Source organism: Rhineura floridana, chromosome 2, assembly GCF_030035675.1.
Source record: "Rhineura floridana isolate rRhiFlo1 chromosome 2, rRhiFlo1.hap2, whole genome shotgun sequence".
NCBI classification, from domain to species: Eukaryota; Metazoa; Chordata; class Lepidosauria; order Squamata; family Rhineuridae; genus Rhineura; species Rhineura floridana.
Window position 1 is genome coordinate 93,189,073 of NC_084481.1, and position 20,143 is coordinate 93,209,215.

General features: G+C 45.3%; 1 protein-coding gene across 1 annotated transcript; it reads left to right on the plus strand.

Annotated features, from left to right (window-relative positions):
• Window positions 1-8,319: 8,319 nt before the first annotated feature.
• On the plus strand, window positions 8,320-17,093 carry LOC133377918 (uncharacterized). The gene is made up of 3 exons (XM_061612716.1): window positions 8,320-8,444; window positions 9,353-9,462; window positions 15,439-17,093. Exons 1-3 carry the CDS (start codon window positions 8,320-8,322, stop codon window positions 17,091-17,093), a joined length of 1,890 nt encoding a protein of 629 aa, XP_061468700.1.
• Window positions 17,094-20,143: the final 3,050 nt, after the last annotated feature.

Sequence of the window (20,143 nt, forward strand, 5' to 3'; positions counted from 1 at the left end):
TCCTAATGTTTCTGTCCAGGCTGATTCTCCTGAACCCCTGGCTTACTGAGAACATCTGCATCTTATTTTCAGTACCTGTTTGGAAGTCTGTATGGTCAAAGTGGAAACACCTAACACAAGAAAGGAATTAGCACCTGAGCTGAAATAGGAATAGCCTGCTGGTTAAGAACAGGCTAAAATAACAAAGGCTGGCGAGAAGGTGGCAAAATGGCTTCAATATAGTTAAATAAGATTATCAAGTTTTAATAACAGCATGATTGTAATGTACATGTCTGTTTATCACAGCGAGATGTTGAGAGATAAAGAAATGGGTTTACTAGACGTTTGGTGGGAAGCAATTAATTCGCACTGGATTTTTTTTTAGAGATGGACTTACCTGGTGAGGGCAGGTATGCGGGGACAGGGAAATTATGTAAAAACACAGAGTTGATGCCATGCCATAAAATTTTAAAAGAAAGCATGGTTGTAGACTGGTGAGAACGTAGCTGCGTAGATGGTCATTCTGCAGAGCAATAGGATTGCAATAGAAAATTAGAGGATATAGGTACCTTCCCACCAGGGGGCGCCTCAGAGAAGCTCTGTCTCAAAACCACTATTGGAGGTTACTGATGAAATAAGGTTGTCTTCCCAGTTAGCAACACAATTACAGTCAACAGAGCACCTGTGTTTAAGGTGGTTGTGCAACTAATTAATAGTGCCAGTGACATCAAGGGGCACATTTCTCACTACTGTTCCCAGACAGTTTGGGGCATTTTTTTTGGTGGGGGTTGCTTTTCTCTCTCTTTTTTAAAATTATTTTAGGCTAGATTTATTGTTTTTCCACTGGAGCACTCAAGCAGCCTTTCGAAAGTGGTAGACACAGGCAAGCCTTCTTTGGTAGCAACGTCCCATCATGGTTTTATCATCAGCTGGGCTTAGGACAAGCACAAGTGACACTCTGTAGCTCAGTGGCAGAGCATGCGAAAGGTCCCAGGTTTAATGCCCAGCATCCCTAGGCAGGGCCGGAAAAGACCCCTCTCTGAAATCCTGGAGAGCTGTTGCCACTCAGTGCAAAGCCATTTCAGAGCTAGATGGATGGACCACTGGTCTGACTCTGTACAAGGCAGCTTCTTATACTCCAACTTATGGAGGTTCGTTTTCTTTTGACTCGATGAGAACCTCTTTTATTAAAGTGGAAAGGCTCCTGCCTTACTAAACATATACCACTCCTCCAATTAGTTTCATATGTCAATGCATTGAGAGCAAGTCTGGCTGCAGAGTGAAGTCCCTTGGGGATGAAATTTAGTTGCACCCCCAGCCAAGAAATCATGCCAGACCTGTGATGTTTTCTCCTCTTTCCTTCCACTGGAAAGAACAGGTGCAGGAATCATTTTAAGTGAAACCCTGTTACTTTTGTGATTCACTATTTTGGTTACAGAAGGAAGGAAGTTTATTATTTATTTATTTGATTGATTTATATCCTGCCTTTCCTTCCAGTAGGAGCCCATGGCGGCAAGCAAAAGCACTAAAAACACTTTAAAACACCATAAAAACAGACTTTAAAATATATTAAAATAAAACATCTTTAAAAACATTTTTAAAAAAGGTTTAAAAACATCATAACAAAAGGTTTAAAACATATTTTTTTAAAAAGAGGGTTTAAAAACATATTTAAAAGCAATTCCAACACAGACGCTGACTGGGATAAGGTCTCAATTTAAAAGGCTTGTTAAAAGAGAAGGTCTTCAGTAGGCGCCAAAAAGATAAGAGATGGTGTCTGTCTAATATTTAAGAGGAGGAATATTTAAGGGTAGGTGCCACTACACTAAAGGTCCATTTCCTATGTTGTGTAGAATGGACCTCCTGATAAGATGGTATCTGCAGGAGGCCCTCACCTGCAGAGCACAGTGATCGATTGGGTATATAAGGCATAAGACGGTCTTTCAGGTATCCTGGTCGCTGTATAAGGCTTTGTACACCAAAACTAGAACCTTGCACTTAGCTTGGCAGCTAATAGATAGCCAGTGCAGTTCTTTCAGCGGTGGGGTGACATGTTAGCAATACCCTGCCCCAGTGAGCAGTCTCGCTGCTACATTTTGCACCAGCTGCAGCTTCTGGAGCAACCTCAAGGGCAACCCCATATAGAGCACATTACAGTAATCCAGCCTGGAGGTTACCAGTGCATGGACAACAGTGGTCAGGCTATCCTGGTCCAGAAATGGCAGCAGCTGTCTTACCAGCTGAGAAAGGCATTCCTAGCTACCGACAAAGATGGATCCAGGAGCACCCCCAGACTACGGACCTGCTCTTTCAGAGGGAGTATGACCACATCCAAAACAGGCAACTGACCAATTATGGACAACAGTGGTCAGGCTATCCTGGTCCAGAAATGGCAGCAGCTGTCTTACCAGCTGAGAAAGGCACTCCTAGCTACCGACAAAGATGGATCCAGGAGCACCCCCAGACTACGGACCTGCTCTTTCAGAGGGAGTATGACCCCATCCAAAACAGGCAACTGACCAATTATCCAACCTCAGGAACCACCAACCCACAGCGTCACCTTCTTGCTGGGATTAAGACTCAGTTTGTTGGCCCTCAACCAGCCCACCACCGAGTCTAGGCACCGGTCCAGGGCTTGCATGGCCTCTCCCGATGCAGATGTTACAGAGAAATAGAGCTGGGTATTGTCAGCATACTGCTGACACCTTGCCTCAAATCTCCTGATGACCGCTCCCAAGGGCTTCATATAGATGTTAAACAGCATGGGGAAAAAGATGGTACACAGCACAACTTCCAGGGGGCCGAAAGACAATAATCCAATGCTATTCTCTGAGAGCGACCCTAGAGATAGGATTGGAACCACTGTAAAACAGTCCCTCCAATACCCATCTCACCAAGTCGGCCCAGAAGGATACCATGGTGAATGGTATCAAAAGGCGCTGAGAGATCAAGTAAGAGTAACAGGGTTGCACTCCCCCTGTCCTTCTTCCTATAAAGGTCATCCATCAGGGCGACCAAGTCTGATTCAGTCCCATGACCAGGCCTGAACCCAGATTGGAATGGGTCAAGATAATCTGTTTCATCCAAGAGTACTTGCAATTGCAGCGCCACAATCCTCTCAATCACCTTCCCTAAGAAGGGGGTATTTGCGACCAGTCAGTAATTGTCACAAACCAATGGATCCAGGGGGGCTTTTCCAGGAGCATTTGGATCACCACCCCTTTCACGGTGGCTGGTGTCATGCCCTACACCACCCTGCAGGTGCCAGGTGCATGTTTAGGACCCAATTCCCCACCCTGGGTAATTGATCCTGTTCAAGCAATCCCTCTTGCCAAGGCTGTGCAAACCAACACCAACCCTGCAAGGTAGAAGATAGGCTGCCACCACCCCTCAATCTGAACAACCACTCTGAGTCAGGGGAAACTCAGATCCCAGATGTAGTTCTACCAGGAATTTCTAGAGACAAGAGCCAGACAGGCACTCCTCGTTCAGAAGCCCCAGGCAAAGCCAAAACACAGTAGTTTGTGGTCAGTGGCCAAGGTACCAGGTTCAGAGCCAAACACGCCCTCCAGCAATGAACACACATTGGTAAATAGAAGTAGCTTTATTGAATAAAATATAAGTGCACAATTAATAGCAGCAGAACAGTTCCTTAAAACATACACCCAAACAGGAGTTTAGGTACCTCATAGAAGAGACAACCAAAAATAACAAAACTAACTAACCTATTCTACTGACTTTAAGAGGTAGTGGCTGTAAATCTCACCTCTCCCCAGAGAGGCATAAGTTGGGTAGTGAAGGCAGAGGAACCCCACTCAGGTAACCACCTGTCTAGATGGAACCCAGGGGGACAAAGGCTATAGGTTTCACCCCCTATACTTAAAGAAAAATCCCTAGCAACAGTTCACAGTAATGTAGCTAATCAGGGGGCTTTCTAATGAGGTAATGCTTCCCCAAGCTTCTTCAGTTTTCGTGCCTAGTAGGCCCCCTCCTTTCCCCTTGCTCACAACTCTTCTCAGGCCTGCTTGACCTTGAGTACCAGGCTCCCAGCAGATAACAGAGATAACCAGATGCTGCTCTTCAAGCCTCTTAATTAGTTGCAGCTGAGAAACGAAACTTAAAAGTTTTCCACTCACACAGAGGCCCAAATCCTCCCAAGATGAAATCCCCACAATTATTATTGTTGTTGTTGTTTATTTCTACCCCACCTTTCGGCCAAAAGGCCTTCAAGGCAGTTTACAAAAAAAAAACACAAATATAAAAATACATCAATACATCAAAATACTTCAAAATACATCAGTAAAACAATACAATTTACAGTAGCCAAAACATAAATAAATAAATGTGGGTGAGAAGAAGGATGGGCACAGCAGAAGTCCAAAGAAATGGATCTTGAGGGAAAGACCTGGAGGAGAGATCCTTTCTCCATGGCGGCTGAGATTATGGGTTAGCGACGCCATGCTACTCAGAGTGGATTTTAGTCCAGCCGCTACCGACTGCCCCAACCCAGATTATCTTTGCTCCGGGCTCGCTCCTCGGTGGCTGTGGCGGTGGAGGTAGTGGCGGCAGCAGCAGCGGCTTCCCCTCTGGCTCCTGCGCCTCCTCCTGCCCCGCTGGCGGCGGCGGTGGCTTGGGCGAGCCTGGCGTGGGTCTCGAGGGCCTCACAGAACTGCTTGAGGCTGACGGCCTGCTCCCTGCGGCTCAGGCAAGCCTCCAGTCAGCTCACCAGCACAGCGTGATGCCGAGAGAGGAGCAGCTCGGCCGGGGGAGCCTCTGCATCAGAGCCAGGTTACAGTAACCATTCTGAACCACACTACAATTTCATGACAACCACTGCCTCCTGCAACAATGTGTTGACCACACCCTGGATCCACTCGGTCCAACCCCCTTGGCAAGCTTTAATAAGCCAAGAAGGGCAAGGGTCGAGAGGACACGTTGCTGGCTGTATCATCGCAAGCAACTTGTCCATGTCATCAGGCCGCATCAACTGAAACTGTTCCCAAGAAGTTGCAGCAGATGTTGCACTGGACACCTCACTGAGGACTACAGTAGATGTGGACGTGGCATCAAGATTGCTACAGAGGTGAACAACTTTACCCTCAAAGTGCCTTGTAGACAATTCACAGTGGGCCTCCAAAGGGTCTAAAACTCCATTTCCTGCAGTTGATGTCAACAGACCCCTGACAAAACAGAAAAATTCTGCTGGACTGCTACTTGAGGATGTGATGATGGCAGAGAAGTGGGTATTCTTCACCGTCCTCACCGCCACACAGTAGGCACGGTTATGATGTTGTCTTGTGCCTGATCAGCCTCACAGCACATCTTTCATCACTTGCACTCTAGCCGTTGTCCAGCCTATTTCATTGCCCTTAGCTCACTGGTGTACCAAGGTGCAAACCGGGCTCCACTGAGGGTACTCAGGGCAACTGTGTAAAGAGCCCAATGCACCTTGCTGTTCCACAGCATGACAAGGGCTTCAACAGGGTCACCTGTTCTATCTACTGGGAACTCCCCCAGGGCATTCAGGAATCTCAGGGCTTGGAAAAGTTACTTTTTTGAACTACAATTCCCATCAGCCCAATCCAGTGGCCATGCCAGTTGGGGCTGATGGGAGTTGTAGTTTAAAAAAGTAACTTTTCCAAGCTTTCGGAATCCTGTGGATTCCATTAATCTCCAGGGGCTGACAATCTTCATCTGTCCACCATCCCTGCAGGGGAGGATTGGAGTCATAAGTCTAAACTTCACCAGGAAGTGGTCTGACCATGACAATGGGATGACATCCACACACACCCTATTTCCAGACCACCCCTTCCTCCATCTGGAGCAAAAACCAAGTCAAGGGTGTGCCCTACCCTATGAGTTGGGCTGGTGACAACTTGAGACAGCACCATGGAGGCCATGAAATCCTGAGCCGGAACACTAGAGGCAGCCTCAGCATGAACACTGAAATCACCCAGGGATACCATTCAGGGCTCCTGCAATACCACAGCCAAGGTGGCCTCCGCCAGCTCAGTCAGAGAAGCTTCCAGGTAGCAGGGTGGACAGTACACCAGCAGCAACCCTAGTTTACTGTCTCCTTGGCCCGATATCGGATGCAGGCTCTCATAGCCAGCTCTACGACAAAGTGATTTCCTGGTGACAGAGATGGAAGTTCTGTAGACCACAGCAACTCCTCCCCCCATCCCTGCAGCCTGTGCTGGTGTTGCAACAAGTATCAAGGTGGGCAAAGCTGAGTCAGATCAACTCCTCCCAGCTCACCCACTCAGGTCTGGGATCAAATCATGGATAAGTGTGGTCTTATTGTGTACCAATCTGGCATTAAATAACAACACACACAGGGCAGTGGGCACAGCAGATGAGCAACGAGGAACCCATCCATGAGAGGGCTGGGAGTGAGGAACAAGGCATAGATAGCCTTGCCCTTGTCTTCTATGATAGTTCACCACCTCCCCATGACTATACTTCCCTCTACCCGTGATCACTGAAATTGGGGTGGCATCACCCATGTTCCTCCTAACTAAGACTCCTCCTAAACACCTGATATGAACCCAACAAGAGCCCACCAACAAAACCTACTTGAACCTATTATCCTAGTAGGCCTCTGAGAGAATTGGGAATAGTCAGACCCACTCAATATTTTTCACACAGGGCACATCTACTCCCCCCCCCCGTTTCACACCCGGGGAGGGCCAGCCTTCTGCCAGTTGCAGACTCTCATTCTGAAGGCATCTGGCAACTTTCTGCTATCATTCAGTTCACTGCACAGGAACTACACATGCGCCCTCCCCACTACCAATCTCCTCTAGATTGGTTAAAAGAAGAAAGAAATAAAAGGGGGTAGCATCCTCGCGACTCCCTAAGGGGCTCCCCAAGGGGCAACTCTCTTTGGTGTCGCCCCTTAGGAAGCGACCCCAATGGTGGCAGACCTGCTGCCCACAAGCAGCTGGGCTTTTATGCCCCCTGACCCAGCCAGGAGCTGATGCAAGAGGCTGCAAGATTAACTGCAACCTCTTTCTGGAGTCAAGGTTGGGCAGGGGGTCCCAGTCCTTGCAGCACTTACCAGGGACTTCAGCTATCTCAAGAGACAGCAACCCAGAGGAGCAAGCAAGCACCCAGATACTCAGATACTCCCAGGGCAGGTCTTCTCCAGTCCCCCAGTGCTGCAGCTGTTCCCCTTATCAGCATCTTTGGCATGACATCTTGCCATAATGGATTGGTTTATGGATAGATAGCAACCTGAGTTTTTGATAATTCAGTGGTGGGCTTCCTGTTAAATGTGGAGGCTATACCATGTTAATGATGGACTATGGTATGCCTATTTGGATTGTTACTGCCTGTGCACATTTGTATGGCACTGCCAAAGAGCTGGTGTGCCTGGGGCTTAACACCATATTGTCTACCTGTTGCCAGCCAACCACAAATCATGAGTGCAAGTTGCAGAGCCCCTGACATCACAATCACCCTCCCCTTTCCTTATCCCAGGCAGCAGCTTTCAGAGATTCAGGCTCTCTGACTACATGGAAAATGAAGATATCAAAGGATGTGTCAATAATCTGGACAATATTTTTGACACTGTGAGGTAGGGCCTCGGTTTCACCCAGTTGTTCAGATAAATAAATAAATACATAGTGGAACTATCCACCAAAGCTACTTCCTGATGTCACAAAATCATCCTGAGTTGGCTAGCTCATTTTATGCCACAAAACAATTGCCCTTTGATAGACAAGACCAGATTCACTGCTGTGTTATATACAATATAGGCTTGGGTCCTAATCATGTTGAAGGATCATTTTAAAGCAGCCTTTGCCAACCTGGTGCCTTCCAGATGTCGCTGGGACTCCAGCTCCTGCTATCCCTGACCATTGGCTATGCTGGCTGAGGTTGATGAGAGTTGGAGTCCAACAACATCTGGAGAGCACCAGGTTGGAGAACCCTGCTTTAAATCATGTTTCAGTCTAGAGAAGTGTAGGTGTCCTGTCCCCTGCTTTGGCATCATTTAAATTTGTCCACAGCTTAGAAATGAGTGGCTGAGCTGGTAGGACAGGAAACTATAGTACAGCACTTAACCTCTGAGGGACTTTCTTATCGACTGTTTTCCTGCAGTGATTTACATGGCCCTGTCTGGCAGAGGCCAGTTCTCAGATGCTGGAGGTGAGTTGAGGCAAAACCTATGACTTGACATTGATCCAACATCCAGGCTAGTTTTACAATTTATACAAGCCTTTGGATGGACTAATATAAAGACAGTGTGCCCATTATTTCCAAGAGTCATCTAGTCATCCTGTTGCTTTCTATTCTACAGGCCCAGTTTTTCCCAGTATCTACCTGTCTCCACCCTGCATGGGTCTGCCAAGACACCCCAGTGTCCCTTCAGATCTCTCAAAAGGACAAACAAAAGATGAGATGGACTACTATGAAGTCCTGGGCGTTCCCCAGGGTGCCTCTCATCGTGACATGAAAATGGCGTAAGTCAGTCTTTGGAGCACTCAATATCTGGGGAGTGGAGGAACCGCTCGCTCATACAGGCCCATGTCATAGCCCATGAGGCCACCTCATCTGGCCTCCCCTTCGGGCCCCTTTCTCCCAGCACTGCAGTTAGGTGTCGAAAGAGCCTCCTATTGAGGCCAAGAGGATTTGTTTTGAAGCCTAATTGATTTCTTTTCAAGCCAGAGGGCTATTTTTTTAGAGGGGGCACAGCTAGGGAGGGAAAGGTTAACCCCTCCCCCCTGTCAAAAGTGCCTTCATGTCATACTTAGGCTTGAGAAACCCTCCTGTTGGCTTCGGTAGGACAGCCCATTGATGTCTCAATGCAGCAGCACTGGCACAGGAGGCGAGGAGGTTACATAAAGAGTGTGTGTTGAGTGTGATGTATGCATGTGTGTGTGGTGGTGTGAATGGGTGTCCAGTTGGCCACGCCCACTTTCATTGTGGACCTGCCCTGTCATGTACCTCTAGAAGGTTTGGCCATGAGGAAATGCTGCCCTCGGCTGAAAAAAGTGTACTCTAAAATAAAAAGAAGCCTGGGAAAGAAATAACATACTTGATAGGAAAGGCTCTCGTTCTAGCTATCTAACTAAGTTGGAGGCACAATGGCCAGGCTTAGTCATTGCCCTTATGCTTCAGGTGATGGCTAGAACTACAGCCTTTCTTATCAAGTGTGTTACTTCTATTAATAGTCTTGTCTTATTTTAAAACAAGTCAAAAGTCTCTGCAATTCAAAGCGAGGTAAAAGCTTGCTTTCTCTCAGATAAACCACACACACGAACTCTGCACAGAAATGCTGAGCAAGCTACACTAAGATAAACTCTGCTAATTTACCAATACTCTCACAAAAGCAGCCTAATTCTTTGCGGCCTTTCCTGTAACTGAACAGGTACAGAATGAAACTGAAGAAGTGGCATCCTGATAAAAACCCAGATAACAAAAAGGAAGCCGAAGAGAAGTCCAAGGAGATAATGGAAGCATACAAAGTGCTGTCAAATAGTAAGGGCCCAAACTCCTCATCCCTTCTACTATTCTCTCACATCACTGGTGCCGTCGCTTTCCTGATGATAAACAAGTTGATCCTAGTTGCTGTTCACAGAGTGTGTGCCTTTTTCACCTGCGCTATGCGCTGAGGCACTCCTAGTTAGAAGTCCGTACCTGTAGCCTTCAGCCTTTTCATACCTGAGAAGCCTCTGTAACTCTAGTCTGTAACATGGGACCCACTTTTAATTTTGTTTACCATATATGTTCTCCTTCTCTCTGTCTATTGCTCCTTCTGTCTCTCTGGGCCTGCTGACACTGCTTTAAGAGTATACTGGCTTAACAGGCTTCTCCCCAGGGAACCCTGGGAATAGCAGTTCTGCTTCAGGAGCAGCCAATGACAGAAAACTCTCTTCGCACCTGCACCAAACTACAATTCCCAGGATTGCAGGGGGAGAGGGAACAATAGTTATAACTAGTATGGAACTGGTACAAATACACAGAGTGGAGATATACCCACACTTCCTCTTTCTTTCTTCGCTCACACCTGTCTTTCTACTTTTCTTTTCTTTTAAAAAAGCAAAGGTGATTCCATTGCTGTGACCTACCTTATGTCAGGCTGGTCCTAACCCAACAGATAAAGAGCAACTGCTGACTACACTGAGGCATCACCTTCTTTGTTTACACACATAGGAGGCTGATGTCCCAGCAAGGTGCCTTATACTGAGTCAAACCATTGATCCATCTAGCTCAGTATTGTCTACTGAGCTTTCCAGGGTTTCAGGCAGGATTCTTTGCCCAGCCCTAACTGGTTTGAACCTGGGATCTGCATGCAAAGCAAATGCTGTACCACTGAGTTACAGCCTTTTCTCAAAATGTTTCCCATCTGTCTTTTTGGAATCACTCAGAGGTGCTTTTCTGAAGTAGCTTAGCTGTGGGGATACATCCTGCTCAGCCATGTGCCCTGTCCTGTTAGGAGTGCTTGGAATTAACTAGTTGAGTTGAATGGAGTTCACTGAACTAGTTCAAAAATCTCTGAACTGCACCTGAAAGTAACTCCCACAATTGCCAGGTGAACTACAGGTGAATTAAGTTCATTTTGGGGTTGAACTTTGAACAATTTCTAGTTCATCTTCATGTTCATTAATCCATCCCTAAGACCGTCACTGAGGGGAAGGGATCCAATAAGTTTCCCTTTTATGAGGTGGCACTTAATTGTTTTGTGCCGAGAGGTTGGTGGGGTGCAGAATCCTGAATTATGTGCTTGCAGATGAGTGCAGAGAGGCTGGATAACCTTAAAATGTATCTTCTGCCTTTCAGCAAACAAGCGTAACCTGGATTGCTCCCTTAAGGACAGACAGAATGAAACAGGTGAGCGATTTAGGTATTCAGTCCGCTAATATCCAAGAGGAAATGGAGAAGAGTGTCTCTATGGAACTCTTCCTGATCCACTGAGCCACAACCCTGGCCGAAATGACATGTGATCAGGAATGTGTGGCAGCCATTGATTTGCATTTCCTATCCAGATTGCCCTGGATCTGGCAATGGTTAGTTAAAAGATGACATATGTTGTCCTGCTCCAGTGCCAAGTCACTGGGTGCTGCTTGCAGGGATGAAGAAATTCAGAGTGCTATGATACCACATTACACTTAATATTTAATTACATGTTACCAAGCAGATACACATCTGCAATAGCCATTTTCTTCCTTGTAACGTGCATTTGGGACCCAAGGCAGCAGAAAAGAAATTGCAAGGCAGCCTTCTAATTGGATCCAGCTTTGACCTAATCCCACTGGGGTTGTCAGCTCGCCTGACCTGAGCTGAATCCTGGGTCAGCCAGCCACACAATTAAAATAAGAATATTATTTTCCTCTAGTTGGCCTTGCAGAGAGATCAGCCAGACCACAATGAAAGCAATTACCTGATGTATGACAGAGAGTACCACATTGACATGCTGAGTATATCTGATTGTTACCTAGCTTGGCTAGAGCAGGGTTATCTTCTAGTTCAGTTGTGACTGCCTCCTTCCTGTCCACCACTCCACTGCAGATTTATAGCCCACTTAAGAGGATATTATGCTGTGTATACTTTAATCGTCATAGCTTTTCAGCTCCAGTTAACAGAGACTGCACAATCTGTTGCTCCTGTGTCTGAATCACCAATCAGCCTTTATAACCTTGACTAGCTACTCCACCTGGAACTTCCCTTGAAGACTGTTCCAAGGCTGTGGCTGACTCAGAATGCAGTAGCTGACTTTTCCTAGACTTAGAAACACAATTCAGGTGCTGGCTCAGCCAATACAATAGCTAGAAAGCTGGAGCTGGTGGCATATCTAGCAAACAACTTCAGCCCCCTCCTCCGTGATAATTATTGTCCATTGAAGGTGTCTTCCTGATAGTGCTCTCCATCCAACAATAAGGCCAGATGCATACAGTCTTCTTCTCAGTTGCTGGGTGAAGTTAGCATCAGCAGCTAGGAAATATGGTGTTATTAATGAGTAGTGTCAGGTTTATCTGCATATATTAGTTATAATTTATTTTTAGCTTCTTTACAATTGATGTTTCCATACTGAGCCTAAGAGACAGAACCTGATTTTTGAAGTCTAAAATAAAGGAATCCCCCTTGGCTAGTAATACACTTTCTTGGTCAGCCCCTTGCGCTTGGAACTTCAACTCCTTCATGGAGAAATATCACTGGGTGGCCAGAAGGCTGCTTAAGCAGATGTTTGCCCAACTGAGGCCAAACTTCTTTTCCAATTAGGGGTTCACACTGCTGTTGTGAACTGCTGTAGTGATAGCTTCTCTGGAGGTCTTGGCCAGAAGGGGAATCAGACAGACCAGAAGTGATTAACTAAGCACATAGAAGAACAAGCCTTGCTGAAGCAGAGCCAGTATGGCTTCTGCAAGGGAAAGTCCTGTCTCAGTAACCTATTAGAATTCTTTGAGAGTGTCAACAAGCATATAGATAGAGGTGATCCAGTGGACATAGTGTACTTAGACTTTCAAAAAGCTTGTGACAAGGTACCTCACTAAAGACTTCTGAGGACGCTTAGCAGTCATGAAATAAGAGGAGAGGTCCTCTTGTGGATAAGGAATTGGTTAAGAAGGAGAAAGCAGAGAGTAGGAATAAATGGACAGTTCTCCCAATGGAGGGCTGTAGAAAGTGGAGTCCCTCAAGGATCGGTATTGGGACCTGTACTTTTCAACTTGTTCATTAATGACCTAGAATTAGGAGTGAGCAGTGAAGTGGCCGATTTTGCAGACAATACTAAATTGTTCAGGGTTGTTAAAACAAAAAGGGATTGCGAAGAGCTCCAAAAAGACCTCTTCAAACGGAGTGAATGGGCAGAAACATGGCAAATGCAATTCAGTATAAACAAGTGTAAAATTATGCATATTGGAGCAACAAAATCTTAATTTTACATATACATTCATGGGGTCTGAACTGGTGGTGACCGACCAGGAGTGAGACCTCGGGGTTGTAGTGGACAGCACGATGAAAATGTCGACCCAGTGTGTGGCAGCTGTGAAAAAGGCAAATTCCATGCTAGCGATAATTAGGAAAGGTATTGAAAATAAAACAGTCGATATCATAATGCCGTTGTATAAATCTGTGGTGAGGCCGCATTTGGAATACTGTGTACAGTTCTGGTTGCCTCATCTCAAAAAGGATATTATAGAGTTGGAAAAGGTTCAGAAGAGGGCAACCAGAATGATCAAGGGGATGGAGCGACTCCCTTACGAGGAAAGGTTGCAGCATTTGGGGCTTTTCAGTTTAGAGAAAAGGCGGGTCAGAGGAGACATGACAGAAGTGTATAAAATTATGCATGGCATTGAGAAAGTGGATAGAGAAAAGTTTTTCTCCCTCTCTCATAATACTAGAACTCGTGGACACTCAAAGAAGCTGAATGTTGGAAGCTTCAGGACAGACAAAAGGAAGTACTTCTTTACTCAGCGCATAGTTAAACTATGGAATTTGCTCCCACAAGACGCAGTAATGGCCACCAGCCTGGACGGCTTTAAAAGAAGATTAGACAAATTCATGGAGGACAGGGCTATCAATGGCTGCTAGCCACGATGGCTGTGCTCTGCCACCCTAGTCAGAGGCAGTGTGCTTCTGAAAACCAGTTGCCGGAAGCCTCAGGAGGGGAGAGTGTTCTTGGACTCAGATCCTATTTGCGGGCTTCCCCCAGGCACCTGGTTGGCCACTGTGAGAACAGGATGCTGGACTAGATGGGCCACTGGCGTGATCCGGCAGGCTCTTCTTATGTTCTTATGTTCTTAAGTGACTAGATGGGGCAGCATCGCCAGAACAGTACAGGTGCCCATCCAGCCAAAGGATAAAGCCGTGGCTGCTGGCACATCCAAAGCAGGCCCCCAGCAGGGAGAAATTAAAGAGAAAACAGGAGAGACTAGAAGCAAGTGACAGAGGAGAATAATGGGCGCAACTCAGGAGGAAAGAGGTAAAGCAGGGGGCAAGGACAGGTGGAAGTTGGAGACAGAGGAAATTGAGAAAGCAAAGGCATTACAGAAACAGAGGAGTATGAGGAGAAAAGAGGAGAAGGGAGCTGGCAGGCGCTCCCTCAGACAAGTAGGATACAGTTTGATAGAAGAGCAACAGATGGAGGCCTGGGGCAGCACACCACAGTGGCAAGTCAGGAAGGGTGAGAAGGACGTTTGGGGGTAGGTAGGCCTGCACTACAGAAACTGTTAAGATTAACAGGAAAAATTAAATATTTGAATAAACAGAGAACAAATTGATGACGACGAGAAGAGCCCTGGCCTCATCAGAGTAAGGGGCTCACCAGGTGGTCTCTGGTGCTATAGGAAATAGGCTGAGAAGTTCACATCAGAGCTTGGAAGATTACTTTTAAAAAGTAATAAATTACAGTTACAATTACATGGCCCAAAAAAGTAGTAATTACCGTTACAATTACAATTGCTCTGAAAGTAACTGATAACTTTTTCTCAAAAATAATCACTACAATTACATTGCAGTTACTTTTTTAAAACACTCCTACAAGGTGCTGGCTTTGGCTGCTGCACATCTAAGTAAACTAAAACAACATTTAAAATAAACACACACATACAGAGGTAGTGGAATAATTCTTTTTATCCATAGGATAGCAATGGTGATCGCTCCACTGGTAAGGGGGGGGGGAGGGAGGCAGAGGCCACTACTCAGATCTTTGCACGTCAAAACAAGTGCAACCCTCCCCACTCAGCCAGCAAGCATAATCTCTCTCACTTAACCACCTCCTGGACCCTGCCCTGCCACCAACGAAGGGACACTCACCCAAGCAAACATTTTCCCCTGTGATGCAAAAAAGTTAAAATACTGCAAATGCAGCACAGTAGCAGAGAAGGTAGTGGAGGCCACTTTGTATGCCAAGTGCAAACACACACACATGTTGTCATCTTTCACCTCCACAGTCCTTTTATCTCCATTCTGCTGCTGTCTCCTTCTCCTCCTTTATCCATGTTCTTGCCCTCTGGCTCCTTTTTCCCTCCACTCCATTCTTCACCATCACCATCCATTTTGTTAAATAATGGTTTTCTCCACTCCACCCCATCTCACTCTCCACCTCCTCCCTCATCGCCTCCTACCCATCCACAGAGCATGAGGGAAGAGCAACGCTGCACAGAAGCCCAGTTTGAGGCACATGATTTTCATCCACAAATCAGAGGAGCAGAAGACTTCCCCTGCTTCCCCCACCCCCAAAGAAATGCCCAAAAGTTATGCTGGAGACATTACAATTACTCCACAAAAGTAATAAAATTACTCCTAGTTCTATTACAATCAAAATGTAAGGGGATTACCCACTCATTCCTCAAAAAAGTAATGAATTAAAAATAACGAATTACTTCCGAGCTCTGGTTCACATATACATCTATGCTAATTTTTCCTTCAAGTAAGATGGTTGGAAGTGTTGTGTTTTCCATGCCACTGACTGAATTGTCCTTTAAATAGACTAAAAAGCCTAGTTTATTGCAGGTGTGAGGCCTGCCCATGGGAAACACAAGAGCAGCACAGCAGAAGAGAAATTCCAAACCAAAACAGACAAACCAAGTTCTCAGGGTAGTAAATCGAACGAGGAGAATGACAACAGCTCCTGTTCTGCATATGATGAGTCAACTTTTGAGTCTGATGATGAATCATCATATTTGGAGGATAATCTCAGCCTAGAATCTGAAGAGTCTAGTGAATCAAGTTCTGAGTCCAGTTCCAAGTCTAGCAAGTCAAGTTCTGAATCCAGCGAACTGAATTCAGAGTCAGATTCTGAGGCTAACAATCGAAGTTCTAAGCCTACCAAGCACCTTCTTTTGCATACATGTAGGAAATCTCACAAAAGACATCAGACAATGCAGAACAAATTGCCTCCTGAGAAAATGGATTTTCGAGTCAGGAAGCACAGGCAGCCCCAGGATGGGAGACATAGACTGCAGACTTGGGAGAAAACTCTACCTGCTGAGAATAGTGTATTGCATACCAGGAGCAGCAAGTCCAATAAAGAACCTCTTACTGAGAACAGTGAGAGCTACAATGGGAAGAGAAAGGTCAGAACCGAGAAGAATGGGGCCTATGCAGAAAAGGCCAGACAACAAAGTGAAAATTGGGAGACCCATACTGGGAAGATGAAGCTTCCAAAGCTAAAAACTGAGCCACATAGTGAGGAAAGTAAGCTCCATACTGGGAAGACAAAACAGTGGAATGGGAAGGCAGAACCAAACACCAAGAACAAACTTCAAAATGAAAAAACTGATGGCCATGTTGGAAAGCATGAGATGCAAATCAAGAACTCTTCAGCACGGAAGAGCAGGTCTTATCCAGGATGTGAGCCTGATCAGGGAACAGAGCAGCATGCTGGGCCAAATGAGCAATTTGACATGCCTGAGTCACATATTAGATATCTGAGGTACACTAGGAAGAAAGCTTCACCAGTCAAAAGAAAAGAGGCTCCAAGTGGGAAGACTGAGTTGCAATCGCCAAAGGGCGAGCTGAAAAACGCAAAGGCAACACATCCCCAAAGGAGTGAGCTGCAAGCTGGGGGCAGCAAGTTGCATAGTGGGAAGAACAAGATGAATGTCCATAAGAGGCTGGTGAATGAAGCGAGAAGCAAGATTAATGTCCAGAAAAATGAGTTGCATGCTATGAAGAACAACGTGGCTGTCCAGAAGAGGAAGCTGAATGCTGGGAAGAGCAAGACGAATGTCCCAAACAGCGAGCTGCAAGATGGGAGAAGCAACAAAGCAGCCCCTCAGCACACTGAGAGCAACGTGCCAGCTTATACATGGAAGGTACCAGCTACCGTCTGGCTTGGTCCAGCAGAAAATACTGCAAGGTTTTTCTTTGGTGGAACCCCTGAGTTCTCTGGTGGCCAAGCTCCTCTGCCAGCTAAAAGAAGACCATGCAGAGCAAATCAGCCCCTGCACGTAAACCAGTGGGAAAATATCCAAGCCTGGAATAGAATAAATGAGTTACATTCGAGGAAGAATTTGCTTCTTCCACATATTGCTGCTCCAACTCAGCGTGGAAACAGTTGGTCTCCATGTATAAATAGCCAAGCTGAAATATTTAATCCAGATGCCTCATCTTCCTGTCCGAGATGCTCCCAGTGCTGGTGCAAGTTCTTTCACCACAGTCTGTGAGTGTGCATAACTGCTGTACACCACTGGGAGTGAGTGTTGAAGAGGACAGGAGATATTCAATAAAGGAACCCAAATTCTCTTTATTCATACACAGTGTTTGTTCACACTTGACAAGATACACAGAAATTTTTGTTTAGGCAAGCCTATCCAGACACAATATATGCTGATGTGTTTTAATCTCTTTTTAGTCCACTGTTGTTTTAATAGTTTTAAAAGTGGTTTTAATTGTTTTTAACTGTTTCATTGATAATTGGATTTATTTTTTGGTAACGTGCTTAGAGGTTTCTTACAATCGAGCAGTATATAAATTTTATTAAACAAATAAATGTTACAGTGGGCATGGAGGGATCTGTTATTGGGCTCCCAATGCCCATCAGCCCCGGCCAGCATGGCAAATAATCAGGGATGATGGGAGTTGTAGTCCAGCAACATCTGGAGGGCCACAGGATTCCCTTTCCTGAACTATTATAACAGATGCAGCAATGAGAAGCCCCTGTTCCTGGGGTCAATCTGGAGAGGAACAATGATACATTGAACCAGGAGCCCTTCTGCTAACTTTTTTGTCTGTCGCCCATATCCATGATACTTAAGCCACTCACAACATTATCTGAATTTATCCCCACAGCAGTCACTATTATTATTGTTGTTGTTGTTGTTGTTGTTATATCCAGTCATTGCTCCCAGTAGGAGCCCAGAGCGGCAAACAGAAGCACTAAAAACCCTCTAAAACCCTCTAAAAACACTCTGAACATTTCTGCTCCATTCACCCATGGTCCCCACACCTTTAACTCTGGCAGCCTGATCCCCAACATACTTACCTAAGGTCACACACAAAGACCTCTCCTGGATCAAACCAATGGTACAGCTAGTTTAGCATTTAGTTTTCTGCAGTGGCTGACCAGATGTATTCAGGAAGCCTAAAAGCAGGGTATGAAGGCAAAAAGCCTCTCATGCACCCCCCCAGACTCAATTAATTGACATTTAATGGAATACTGCTCTTGAACATGGAAGCTCAGCTTACCCAGAACTTGTCACATTGAGTTCAGTGGAATTTACTTCCTAGTAAGTATGCTTAGAACAACAAAAAATGTGTTCCTACCCTGAGTTTAAATAAAATGACTTTATATATCCTGAGATGGTGTGTGGAGACCCAAAGGGATATTGAAAGAATGAAGTCAACGCTATCTGATAAAGAGGCAGGCATGAACTGGCCAATGCAACACCAATTTTAAAAAGGGATCTAGTGGGAATCCAAAAATTACAGGCCAGTTAACATCTGTTCTAGGAAAAGATGGAATTACAAAGCATATACGCAGGTAACCCACCCACCCCCATCTCTGGAACGACAATAACTGGCTGTTATCCCATTTTGGTGATTCAAGAGATGAGGGGGTGGGGAGGATGAGCCATTAAAAATGCTGCAACCTGATACCTGCCTAGTACATAAACAGTCTCATTTGAATGTCTGTTGCCTCCCTCCTCATTCCATCTTGAGGTTGCAACCAGATTGCAGACATCATAGCTCCGCCCTCCCTGTTGTTCTGTTTGCAGACAGGAGCAGAACAGGGCAAATGCCCTAGGATATGTATCTCAATTATGATCATTTCTGTTTTATATCCTGTCTCAAGCTTCCTTCACTGGAAGAATTACTGGGACATTACATGCACGAGCTGTTAATTATATGCACCTATTCATTACATGGGATGCATGACTTAATTAATAACTATATCTATAGGCTGGCTTGAGAAAATTCATGAATGATTTTTCCCAGGGGTGAGCCAGAAAGGAAAACACAACAAGAGAGTACTGTGGCACCTTTAATTCATTGCAACATGAACTTTTGTAAGCACAAATAGGAATTACTAGTTAGGTAATTATTCAAAGCTACTTGTTCAACAACACTCACAAATTTAGCTTTTATGGCACACAGTAATTTGTGATTATGGAAAACGGGTGATACTTCCGTAATATCAGTCACTGCAACCACCTCAGTTTTTTCCTAGTTTTGAAGCTGAAGAAACCTCAAAGTTATGGGGTTTCTCATGAGTAGAGATGGGGGATAAATCCACTCCAATTGAAAGCAAGCACACATTGTTGCAGTTTGTACATTTGTCTTAGAATGATAGAATAGTAGAGTTGGAAGATGCATATAGGGCTATAGAGTCCAAACCCCTGCTCAATGCATGAATCCAACTTAAAGCATACCTGACAGCTGCCTCTTGAACTCCTCCAGTGTAGGAGAGCCTACCACCTCCCTAGGTAATTGATTCCATTGTTGTACTGTTCTAACAGTTAGGAAGATTTTCCTGATGTTCAGCTGAAATCTGATTTCCTGTAAATTGAGCCCATTATTCTGTGTCCTGCACTCCGGGACTTATAAAATGCCAGCCACTGCAAAAAAAAAAACCCTTCCTTTGTCCTCTGAGCTCATCGCTGCTATGTCAAAGAAGAAATTTTGCAAGATGGTGAGTCTTGCCTGGACTTGTTAGTTATACTGGAGGAATGAGAGAGCTGCAGCCCTGCTGTTCATAGTCATAGAATCATAGAGTTGGAAGGGGCCTACAAGGACATCAGGTCCAACCCCTTGCTCAATGCAGGAATCCAAATCAAAGCATACCTGACAGGTGGCTGTCCAGCTACCTCTTGAATGCCTCCAGTGTTGGAGAGCCACCACCTCCCTAGGTAATTGGTTCCATTGTCGTACCACTCAAACAGTTAGGAAGTTTTTCCTGATGTTCATTTGAAATCTGGCTTCTGGATGCAGTACTCAAGATGAGGCCTAACCATTGCTGAATAGAGGGGAACTATTAATTCACCTGATTTGGAAACTATACTTCTGTTAATGCAGCCTAAAATAGCATTTGCCTTTTTTGCAGCCACAGCACACTGTTGGCTCATATTCAGCTTATGATCAACAACAATTTCAAGATCTTTCTTGCATGTAGTATTCCTGAGCCAAGTGTCCCCCATTTTATAACTGTGCACTTGGTTTCCTTTTCCTAACTGTAGAACTTTGCACTTATTCCTGTTAAAATTTTCATTCTGTTGTT

Excerpts from the sequence above, each read along its gene's own strand:
- LOC133377918 (XM_061612716.1), top strand. The coding sequence starts at position 8,320 with ATGGGTCTGCCAAGACACCCCAGTGTCCCTTCAGATCTCTCAAAAGGA. Across the intron at positions 8,445-9,352 it reads CATCGTGACATGAAAATGGC|GTACAGAATGAAACTGAAGA; the intron begins GTAAGTCAGTCT and ends GTAACTGAACAG. Across the intron at positions 9,463-15,438 it reads ATACAAAGTGCTGTCAAATA|GTGTGAGGCCTGCCCATGGG; the intron begins GTAAGGGCCCAA and ends AGTTTATTGCAG.